Genomic DNA, 12205 nt, shown 5'->3' on the forward strand with positions numbered 1-12205 from the left:
GGGGGGGGGGGGGGGGAGAGTATGGGCTGTTCCAACATCTAAAGTAGTTGTGAAGTAACACTCATCTTTCTGTCTTTTCTTCCTCACGTTCAAGAGGACTGTCCAAAGCAGGCAGGGACAAAACCAGCTCTTAGGCCATTAGTGCTGCGAGGGCTGGCAGGGCACTGCTCGATTACAGGCTCTGAAACACCGCTCGACACCTTGGCAACGGAGTGTTTTAACAGCGTAACTGGGACTTAAAGAAAAACAGGTTTCAGAAGTTTTGAAGAGCATGAGTAGACTTATGACTAACTTCCACGTGAGGGAGACAAGGGTGGTTCAATTCTAGAGAAGAGGTACGAAAGCAGCGTGCAACAAGAATTACGCTACGCAAAAATCAAACTTAGATCCACTCATTCATAATATTGGAGCCAGGGCTCTTTTAATGAAAGCTAAGGCCTTATACTTAAACCTAGTAAGTGCAAATGATGGTTAATCTCATATAAGATTATCCCCTGGAACACACGGCCACGAAGTACAGCTCAGCAGGCGGGCAGGAGCGGGGGAATGGAGGTGCTGAGAGAGGAGGGGGCTTGCCCGGCGCTAGCTGGGGATGCCGGAGCCGGCAGCAGACAGAACTCCGACCCTCCATCACTCTGCTGGCCACAACACGCAACATTCCTTCCCTGCGGAAGTTTGCTGTGGTCCTGGATTTTTGCCTTACTTGTTTTGCACCTGGTTGTCATTCCTGAAACTCTGAATCAAATTAAATTACTGTTTTCATAAAAGGAAAGGAGGGTAAAATTCAGAATACGGCCCTTTGTCAGTAATTATTTCTTTTGCAATTTGAGTTACACATGAAATCATTCATCTTTTGTTTAGTAAAGGATTTCATACATCCCTGACTAGAAAGAAGAAAGAATGAGCTGTGACTAATAGGAACTGATCATTTCTAAACATTAATCTGTTATAAAACAATGAAAAATAAAATGAAATCTACTTTATCTTCATAAAAAGAAAACAGAAGATAACAGGTAAGAGAAAAATTAATGAAAGACTGAATTTAAAACATGCCAACACCAAATGCAAATAGTTTATTTCCTTCTGCTGGGAGGCAAATGATAATATCCCATCTGATATTTTTTAAAAATAATAAAATAAACCCAACAAACAATCATAAAAGCTGATCTGGAATAATTAGCCCAGAGATTCAGTGCCGAGGGTACAGATGTAGAACTGTACAGCTTCCAGTACAGCCTTACTGATTTAATGCGGGGCTGAAGTCTGGAGTTCCCGAGTCTGGTCCATCGGTCTCTCTGATCCCAGCACGTGAAAATAAGGGTACGGCCAGGCTCCAGCCTGTGCTCCAGAGCTGACTGCCATCGGAGGAAGAGACTCGGGGGAGAGGAGTTAACAGCCCCCCTGTCCGCACTACGGTCACCACCTCATCTTAAATGTCAAACTCGCCACTGATAGGCCAATCTGTGAGGAAAAGTAATTCCAGGCCCATCCATGCCTGCCATCCTTAGAGCTTTTCACTACTGGAGGACCATAAAGCTAAAGAAAAATCCTTCCACACATCCGGCCAGCCCGCGTTTACCGTGGTCCTCTAAGGCTCTGCAGAAGTCTGCTAACCGAGGAGGTGGGACGTCCCTTGGAAAGGCCGCACCTGTGGGTTTTTTTGTGATGCAGCTCCTGGCAGGGCTCTCCCGCACGAGACACGACTGAAAGCCCCCGAACGTGCGGCGGGTGCGCTGGGAAGTGACAAAAGGGGCCTCGCAGCAGACACCTCTCGGTTCAGTAACTCACCAGTTTACATTCTTCTCTCAAAACTCCAGGAGTAACTAGGCCATATGGACTAACTGCCTGCCAGTTCTTTTCTGGTTTTCCTTCCTTTTTGTTGGTTTGGGGTTTTTTTTTTACCTTCTTTTCCTTAGAAAATTCAAAGCCATTTGGAGTTAAACAACCATGAAAACACATCCAAAACTAATAAACGAATACAGCACGTGTGCATATATGCATCAAGTGCTTTATTTTTAACATTTTCAATTTAGCAACAGATGACCTTAGCTCTTGTTTAAAAAAGCACATACTGATACTTCATATACCATGTTTCTACCTGAAGTGAACAACGTCCAAGCAATCCTAAATTCCAAATTCATGTTTTCCTGCAGTCCTAAATTCACCCCACAGCTTCCACCACTGCAGTGTGACTTTCTGTACCAAAGAGGTAGAGCTTTAACACCTGGATGCTCATTCAGCTAGCTAGGAATTCGGAGATAACCTTAAAAAAAAAAAAGCATACACTTATCTGATATAAATTACATGGTTAGAAATATTTGACACACACAGGCGCAGCCCTGTGTTGTAATACAGGCTCCAATTTACCCTACTTATTGGGAAAGAAAATCCTCATCTTAATTCATAATAAACTATGCTCATAAATTTATTTATCTAAATTAAATAAATTTATTTATGAACAACAAATCCAAAGGAAGTGTTCCGATGTTAAACAGCTTCACAACAAGTGGCAAGTTAGTTTTCTCCTTAAAATCTGGTCAGGGAAAAGAGGGAGAGCTCAGGTGAGTGTGTGGCAGGGGTTCCTGGGAGGGCGGCTCCATTCACAGCTCCTCCCGCAGAGCCCAGTGCAAAGTCACCCTCTGCTCCTTGATGTGGTACCGCACGCGCTGCGGGAAGACCTGCCCAAAGCGCACACAAGCAGCCGCCCCAAAAGCAGGGAGGCTGGTTCTCGCCAGGTGGAAACGTCTCCGGAGCTGGCGGAGCCGTGCCAGTTTACTCCAGCTGAGAATCAGCTCCCTGCAGATCCGCTCCCGACTCCTTCGCTATTTGTGCGTCTCCTGGAACATCGCCAAAGGGCTCACTGCAGTACCCAACTGTGTTTACATCTCTGAAACATCCTGAAATTGCTGCTGTCTGAGACTACAGCCCCGACTGCAGATAGAGCTGGTAGTCCTTTTGTTCAAGAAAAAACGGGGGAAAGAAAAAAGCACCGAAACAACAACAACAAAAAGCACTTTAAACTTTAAAATCAGCTCTGTTTCATAAAATTAAACTTTCAAGCAAATGTGAAAAATAAAGAGAAAACTGCTGTGGGGGATTGCAATTTCACTCTTGTGGTTTATGAACTGCAGGAAAGTGAAGCCAATTCCCTGTAGTGAGATTACAGGTCTCCTCTTCTATAGGTCTTAAATTAAAAACCAGCTGAATCCAAAGTGAGCTAGTTTACTGGATCAGAAGATTCAATTATTTCTGCTAAGTAACTGAATGTGAACTACTTCCTTTTAATAATACACAACTAATAATTACTGCCCAAGAAAGGACTCCTTTCCACTGAGCTAATTAAACCAAAGCAATACATTTTTCGACTGCTCTCAAATTTAACTAAAGCTAGAAACATTGCAACAAAACAACTAAAGGCAAATCCGCGCTCAAAACCAGAAGTATAAAGCCAGGGCGAGCGTTCAGACGTTGCAGGAAAGCAGATTTGCCCGCAAATGTGCAGTGAAATCGGTGTCAGTCCTGGTCTATACTCTGCAGGAGAGCCACGGGGCTGAGCCACGTCCGGGCAGAACCCCTCCACAGCCCGGCACACGCAGGGACAGGCAGCACACCAAGGTGGCTGACGTACCGCTCCTCCGCTGTGACTAGAGGATTGAACTGCTCCAGGCTCCTCAGCCCTGGGCAACGCTGGGAGGAAATTTTACTTGAGAGAAAACATCTTCTGGAACGTTCGTTAACAAGAAAAGGAAAAAAAAAAAAAAAGAGAGAGATGCTAAACTGCTGTGACTTTAAAAAAATCTGGTAGGAAATGGAAAAATTAAATTTCTCAGGAGCACACAGTAACTAGAATTTATCACACTGGTCTGACTCTGATGGGATTTACGGGCTACAACAGATGTAGCTCAGTTTACGTTTTCATTCGCTCACATACCTGTGGCAGAGTTTGATCAGTTAATAACAACCATGGCCCTTTAACATGCTATGGAAAATTCACTTGGAGTCTGAGAAATTTTTATTTTATTCCACATGCCTTTTTTTTTTTTTTTTCCCAACAATGTTAATGATTCTTGCTAACTCATTTCAGTCACTTCATTTGTACTGCAGGGTTCATTAAAAAGACCTCTCCTGACTTCAGTACGATTGCTCACACGAGCAGCAGCACCTGCACCTTCGCAGTGTCTACCGAGGGAGACTCACATTTCCTGGATTTCCAAGTCAGGTAAAAAAAACACTTTCTAAAAAAAAAAAAAAAAAAAAACAAAAAAAAACGGGGAAAAAAAACCGATCCAGTGATCTGCTTCTGATGTTAAAACAGCCAGAATGCACTCCTAAGTCTCACCACTGAAAAACCTTTCACACTTCAGGAGTTCAGTATCTTACTTTTCTCCCCACCACCTTCCCTGAGCAGCTGAATTTAATAGATCAAAAGCATTTTGCAGGAAAAACCATTCTTATGATCTTCCATATGCTGCAAACTAAACTACAGCGTATTGTGGTTTTAAGTGTTTTTAGAAGCAGCACTTCCCAAAATGGAAAATGGTTTCTGATAAGTATGGAAGAGGAAATAAAAATATCACTCCAGCATTCTATTAAAATACAATTAAACCTGTATCTGTGTGCCTCAGACTGTTAATTAATATATTTTAACAGGATGATGAATTCCGCTTTCTCTCTTCTAAACCGGTTGCTATTTCTTACACATCTGTCACATCTTACCTACCACCTTTTACTGAACGCCTGACATAAAACATCTCTCCAGCATTTTAACCACAGCAGCGCAGCCACATCAGGCAGGCTTAGACGCCAACCTTCTCCCCCAAATTTCTGAATTGCCTCAATTCCAAATAACAAGTGGAACTTATTATTCCCACTCATGATTCTCATTTTCTTCAAAAACCACACCAGCCTACCCAAGTCATTCACTTGTATTTCCTACCTCAAACTCACCAATTGAAAAAGCTCCCGATAGTTCCCAACTTCAAAAATCAGGGAACATCCACCACCTTTACACCATCTTTACACCATACTTCTGAGCAGCCAAAGCCCCGCGCTCCGGAACACACCCACATCCAGCACTGCCACATCCTCCACACACAACGGGAGCACTGACAAAGCCGGACATGAAACCAAGCCACCTGCCCCAAAATCTACTTAATCCGAGGTCCGCAAGAATTGTAGAATAGTATTTCATCGCTTTAGCAAACAGTACAGGAGCAACTGCACTTCAGCCATTTGTATTTTTATCTCCTGACCAAGTGAGGGTGCAGAAAGAAGAGAACATAGAAGGATCAGTTATTTCACTTAGAAAAACTTCTAGCATGGTTTCATCCAATAACACAGATTTTTGAGTCCCTACATATTTCAGTCATGTGCAAGGTCCTGAACAGCTTTTTTGCAGACCTGGAAGGGGGCATAAGGACTAGGAATCAGAGTGGTCACTCCGAGGCAGAAGTTGTGATTTTCTGTCATTTTTACAGGGAGTGAAACCTGCAGTGTAACATCTTGCACTGCTGCTGCTGCTGCTGCTCTATCTGGAAGCCACACACCCAGCTTGGGAGGTACATTATGTTAAATGAAGTCAATATTTTATTTTAATACAGTTTCATTTTAATTGATGTTCACCTCAACGACTGTAAAGATTTGTACAAGGTCTTGGAAAGTAAACATTAGATGATTCATCACTGGCAAAATGAAAGCGTGTCCCTCTCATGAAATGAATCTATAAATCTTTGCTACATTATTTTACTGATGGAAACTGAGTTCAGTGAGGAATGAAAGAGACTATTATAGCTGTTCTTGCAAAGATGGAGGAGGGAGGCACTGGAACGGAGACCTGGGGTACGGGTGGCCCAGAGACTGTGAGGATGTCTGATCTTCCCCTCTGCCTGCTCCCTGAACTACCCCAGTTACAGCTGGGAGTCACTGGTCTGTCTGTCCAAAGCTCACACACACACAAAGAGAGAACCTCTGAGGAGAACAGTCACCTGCTTTGTAATGAAAAAACAAACCAGGCAAGCAAACAGGCGGGAGTTCCCCTCCTGATCACGCCGGCCAGTACAGCCTGAGCGAAGGCGCTGGGCTGCGTACTGGGACAGCACCCAGTGCTGCAGAGCACCAAGGAAGGGCCGTGAGGGAACGCTGCCAGCCTTCCCATTAAAGAGGGATGGTGGCTTGGAGAACAAGCCTCCTGTCGGGGTGCTTTGGGCTGGGCTGGTGGCAGACACTCCCAGGCTGATGCCTTGTACACAGCACTCATGGAACAAAACCACTCCCCACACCCCCCCAACTTCCTTCACCCGGCTCCCATTACTGAGCAAAGCGCCGTAGGAGAGCTGTCAGCCCACGAGTAAACATGCGGGGGCCAGATCTCATCACCGGCCCAATGGGGAGAAGCTACAAAACCCAGGAGTCCAGCCCGGGCACCTGTCACTTCGGGAAAAACAGTCACAAATGTCTTTCTAGGCTGGTATTAATCTTTGCTCTCCCATTTTCCCTGACTGGGAAATGAAAGTTTCTGAAGTTCCAGATGGCCTATAACAAAAGAATGGAGAGGAAATGAGAATACATAGATGCTAGAAAAAAACCTGTAATTCTGCAAAAAGAAAAATGAGGTTCTGTTTCACAGGAATAGATCCCTCCAGATAATCAAAGCCAAGCAAAAATCTACTCTCTGGATAATGAGTCTGGAGGCAATCTTATCCTAAAGGGCTTCTTTAAGCTATCCAGGCCAATATGTCATTTAGAATAATGAAATTGTCACATGTTTGGCAAGAAGGCTTTGATTGTCCCTTCCCTTCCCACACGGTGGAAAATGAAAAAAGCACTGACTGAGATGAAATGCTCTCCTGCCACCTCGTATGCCTGTTTGAAAGCGGGAGGACCAAAGTTTCTCCTGCAGTTGTGTACAGTGGCATTATGAAATTCAGTGGCTAGGAAGAAGACGTTTTCCTTCTCCCGTTTGCGTGTCAAGTAAAATGTGTACTCTTACCCTGTCCTTAATGCACAATAATCCACCTTTTAACAGAAAAAGCCATGGAGTTCCTGCCATTCTGCCCAAGATCAGAGCATACACCCAGACCACCTGTTCTTCTGCAGATGCACCTCTCTCCTGTAAATCTGGTGGTGCCACGTTAAGACATGAGGGGAACAACCGGTATAACCTTTGCCAGACAAACAGCTTCTGATTATTGATCAGGAGTCAACTCATTAGTCTTCAGGTCTTGCCATTATTTATTGCATGCAACAGGAGAACAGAGAGACGAGTGAGTTACACACTGAGCTGCAAAAAACTCAGCAGAAAAACACCAGTCGTAGGGCAGAGTCCGTCATGGAAACCTTGTGCAGCAGAGAGGCAGGGGCAGCAACACTCAGGACCACACGTGCAAGTACGAACCTCAGAGAAGAGTTCTCACGGTGACACAAGAGCGTACGTGCACCTTTTAGGCATTTATTTCTACATGGCAATTCTGAATAATGACTATAAAAGGAATACTACATAGCTGACTCATTCGGCAGGCACAGCACATCTTGCACACTGAATGTTTTTTGTGCGAACGCAGCGCGTAATTGTGCAGTTAAAATCTTTAGGAGTGCAGAGGCACAAGTGGATTGTATAGCCTATCTTCATTCCAGCTGTAGCTAGCGCTGAAACTCTTACCTGCAAAATAATAACACATTGTGGGGGCAATTAATTGTAATAGAAGGCTGAAAATCTATATTGACTGAAAAAACTGAAACACTAATTATTTATTAAAATGGTTCCAAGAATGACATTGTCACAGAGATAATACCCAGCCTGGTGACACAGAAAAGACCTCCTCCTTCAGACCCAAATCCAGATTTCCACTGTTGGCCTCCTGACCCCCAAACCCCCTGCCGGGACCATCTACTGCTTGTCGAGAGTCTGCTATGGAGAGCAAAGCTCCCTGTCCTAAGGACCTCGTTGGTCCCTGCTCACCCCAGGTGTCTGCAACGGACCTTTGGAGACCTTTAGTCCAACCTCCCACTCCTGCTCACCACCACTAGGCCTGGCCAGCCACGACTGTCTTGGGAACCCTAAGGATGGACTCTCTGCCACCCCTCTAGTGTTCCTGCTTGATGTGTTACTTAGAATTATTTGGGTTATTCTCTCTGCCACTTTGACTTTTCCCCCAGCAGTCCAGAATAAATTAGGGTACCTCCCAACCAGAAAGACTGCTTGCGGCTCTGTGAGTATGTTCTGGTTGTGTTCTGGGTTTTGGTGAGATGGGGGAAAAAAAAAAAAAAAAAAAAAAAAAAAAAAAAAAAAAGGTGTCCAGGCTTAAATGGGAAAACCCCCCAGTGGCTCCCAGTTGGAAGCAGGTTGCATTCTTACGGTGCCCTGCTGCCCCAGGGCTGGCAGGCAGCTCTGCACTGCCCTGCCAAGAGCACCAGCCCCCCAGGCCACACATGCCCACCCTTAAAATTCCAGATTGCTCTGGACACATTTCACATCTTTGTATTCCCAAGTTTCTTGTGAAGCATCTAATGTTCTCATACTCCTCTCCCCCATCACCTGTACTGATAATCCACAGTCCAAGATACTGGTGTTGCCCAAATAGCACCCAAAATGGCTGCTCCCTGCTGGATGATGATACCAGCCTAATTAACACTTATGGCAGTTAAATTTTCGTTGGTGAGTAGAGGCTCAATCTGGCACTTGAAATCTTGCCCTTGGAGCCCAGGAGAGTTAAGGGTTCTGAGACAAAACAGTGCCCCATTTCTTCTATGCAATTAAAAATAGCCACTGAGTTTTAGATAATAACAGAGGTCAAAATCCCCCAGTGCTGTTGAAAGTGTTCAACCACACACAAATGGTTCGTATTTAAAAGGCCTCAGAGACTGGGGCGTTACGCAAACCCATCAAGCTGTCATGGTTTGCCCTGCAACTCGAACCCCCTAAGCAGAAGTACAGTCTAATCGCCTACAGTCGGACACAAACCCGCAGACTGCCCCAGGTAACGCACGGCGCTAACGCGGGCCGGCCGCGCAGACCTTACTCCAGCGTTCTCGAAGTGCTCTGCAGCTAGTGACTAGCCTCTTTTATAAAGGAGGGCTGTCTCCAGCTTGCACTTGTTTTTACACAGGGGAAGACAGAGAGGAGGTCAGGGCTGTACCCAGAAATGGAAGGGCAGGATCTGGGGCCCCGGTCTACCATTTCTACATAGCTCACCTCCTCCTCAGACAGAGTCATGTACGGACAACAAACAAACTAATTGAGAGTTCCCCGATTGAACAAACCCATTCAAAAAGCTAGATGCATATTTTCAAGGCTGGAAAGGAAAATTATTTTAGGATACTGAACAAGCAACTGCATGAAATTCAGCTTTCTTACTGAGTTCTGAGATCTTGAAGTCAACTCTGCATTCGGAAGTCTTGATTAGGCTCATAAGCATTTTCTGAAGGACCGGCTTCATGATGCAAGGGGAAAAAAAGATTCACCATGGAAAGTTCTCCAAAATTCTGTAGTTTTTTAGAGATTACATTACTATGATGTAGAAAGAAACAGATTGACTTCCCAGAGAGGCTATGACAAACCTCTCCTTTCAGGGTGAATGAAGTACAGAAACAAAAAGAAATGCTAAAGAACAGTAGTGATCAGTAGGCACAGACTTGTACTACAGCCTTCAATCTAGCAGGCAGCTAGTTTAACCCACACAAAATAGCTGCTTCTCCTTCTAAGTTTTCTGACTGGTGGGCTGGCTGATGCGACTTTGTTACTTCTGCATCTGCTGTTCTGATAGACTAATGAAGAGCAACTTATTCCTGCTATTATTGTCGGTGTTGCTGTTTCCACTGGACATGACACCCATCAGCATGGAAACTTTATTCAGCGTTGCATAATGACAAGCAAAAACCCAGTTTGGCTGGAAGACTTTCATCAAGACTCTCTCCCATATGGAGTAAGCAAAGATCTTCGAAGGACCTTGCAACACTCATCTTCCTGGACCATAAGGGGGTGGGAGATGAGTTAGCAACACTGTGAAACATGCAGTGTGGAAGTTGAGATATAACCTGGAGATGCAGAGAAGATGGAAAGCAATCTTTTCTCATGCAGAATGGGTCATGCCAGAGAGCTTAGACAACTTGTGCAAAATGACAGGATTAGCGCACAAAGGGAATGCAGCAGATCTGATTTTACAGAAACATTATTTATGGGTTAGTGGGTGGACAAAAGTTTTCTCAACAGATTTTTACAGATCTAATCATACACAGAAAGTTCAAATGGTTTCCTTTAGCCTCCACTTTGTGCTACTTTATAGATAGTGTTTTGCTTTAATTTAATTTATCTAGACTTTAATGAGACTCTTGGAACTTTACTGCCTGGAAAATTATTACTGACACTGGAAATATGGTGCCTGGTTACGAATACTGCAATGAAGATATGAAGTTGCCAGACATATTGTAAACAGAGCATAATTACAGTATTTACAGTTGAACATCAAAATGGGAAGAGATGCCAAGTGGCATTTCTCATAAGTTAATATTGGGACTGATACCATCTAATATCTTCCCTAATAATTTGGAAAATAAAGTAAATTGTACATTGATTGAATACAAAGTAGACACAAGAGGAAGATGAACTACAACACAGCAGGTGGGTAGGTTGAAAAAAAACCCAGAAAGATCTGGAGATCTAAGAGAGAGAGAGAGAAGGGTGCATTTAAGAGGGAAGCGATTTAATGTAGACAAATGTAGAATAATAAGCTCAGAGAAAATTAACACCCATCTCAAGTAACCAAATGGGAAAATGCCAATTTTCATTAAAAAAAAAATCCAAGAGATTTCACAGTTTATTCACACTGAAAATTCACATTGGGGTATATGCATCAGGTTTGACAACTTGTTTGCTACATTCCAGCCTGATGTGATTTTAAAAGGAAGAATAACAGATTCCCTGAAAAACCTGCCTTTAAAAAAAATATTTTTACTTATTTTAAATGTATACCGAATGCTCAGAAAAGGCCCAGTTCACAGTCCCGTTAGCAGAAATAACACGGCAGTAATGTAACAGAAGTAAGAGGCAGAGAAGCAGCACATACGAGGTCCAAGGCGGAGGTCAGGAACCCAAAGCCCCTCTGTCTCCAAGACTGTCAGGGACTTCTCAGTGTTCACTCCGTGCAGTAGAGCAAAACCCATCAAATAGTAAGTCGCCACTGATTTGCCGACTTCAGTTTAGAAGCTCAAATGTACCTTGAGGAAAGCTATTACTGTATAAAAGGCAGTAAGATTCTGTGAGATATTTAAAAAACCCCCAAACAAATACCAAAAGCAGCTTGCTGAGCTAAGCGACTCCTGTATGCACTAATCAACCCCAAACATCATCTGTAGGACAGAGATTGTCAGAAGAACGTACCCTTGCAATAAAATTAACCTGTAATCATATAAACTCACTAAGTACAGAAAACATCTTTTATGACACAAAAGGCTGGGCTTTTTTTTTACGACACAAGCATGGGCTGTGTTAGAGCACTGCTCCTGGCTGAGAGTTTAAAAAGCACACTACCTGTTTCCCACCATTACCTGGTGAACAATACCCATAGTACAAGTACATTATTTTGTCACAGGCATGATTCACAAGAAAATATAAAAACTTTACCATACTGAGTATTACTTTTCTTCCTAGCACAGCAATCCAAATACAGCTGATGCATATGAAATGGCTGATGTGATAGCAATCAACAGTATTTTTTTATGTATGCTTAAAAACCTGCTTACCAAGGGGAGCCATATATTCTGAATCCCCTCACCGTCACTTCAGAGTCTTGAAGATAGATGCAGTTTGTTAGAAGAGACTGTACATTTTCATAGCTCTCTGGCTTCAGCTTAGAAACAGAGGGGAAATAGTAAAAGTCCTGCTTGATTAAGTCAGCCATGAATTCCTGGTCAAAGGTCAATTCATGATTTCCTGCTATCACAATCTTGTATTCATAGGGCAGGCTACCTAAAACAGTGAAAAACAAACAAATTACTTGTTTTATGGAAAATCTGATAAAAGAAAACAGACAAACTCACAAACTATTATCAGTTCCTATAATATGCTCACATGTGTGAAACCATCAGGTGATTCCAGGTGAACAACATCACTGTCGTTTTCAGGGCACGCTCAGCATTAATGTGTTGAAACTACTTTCAACTCATCAACCTTAAAAACCAGTCTGCAGACTTCTGCTCTGCTCTTTACTTG

At 43.5% G+C, this 12205-nt stretch overlaps 1 protein-coding gene across 1 annotated transcript in view; it reads right to left on the bottom strand.

The window, feature by feature from the left end:
- Nucleotides 1-12205, bottom strand: part of MPPED1 (metallophosphoesterase domain containing 1) — a 46574-nt gene that overhangs the window by 15202 nt on the left and 19167 nt on the right. Inside the window, exon 3 of the mRNA XM_026841061.1 lies at nt 11737-11962. Within this exon, the coding sequence (XP_026696862.1) occupies nt 11737-11962 (226 nt within the window). The remainder of the gene's footprint in view (nt 1-11736; nt 11963-12205) is intronic.

Source organism: Athene cunicularia (genome assembly GCF_003259725.1).
Source record: "Athene cunicularia isolate RWA chromosome 1 unlocalized genomic scaffold, athCun1 chr1_part2, whole genome shotgun sequence".
NCBI classification, from domain to species: domain Eukaryota; kingdom Metazoa; phylum Chordata; class Aves; order Strigiformes; family Strigidae; genus Athene; species Athene cunicularia.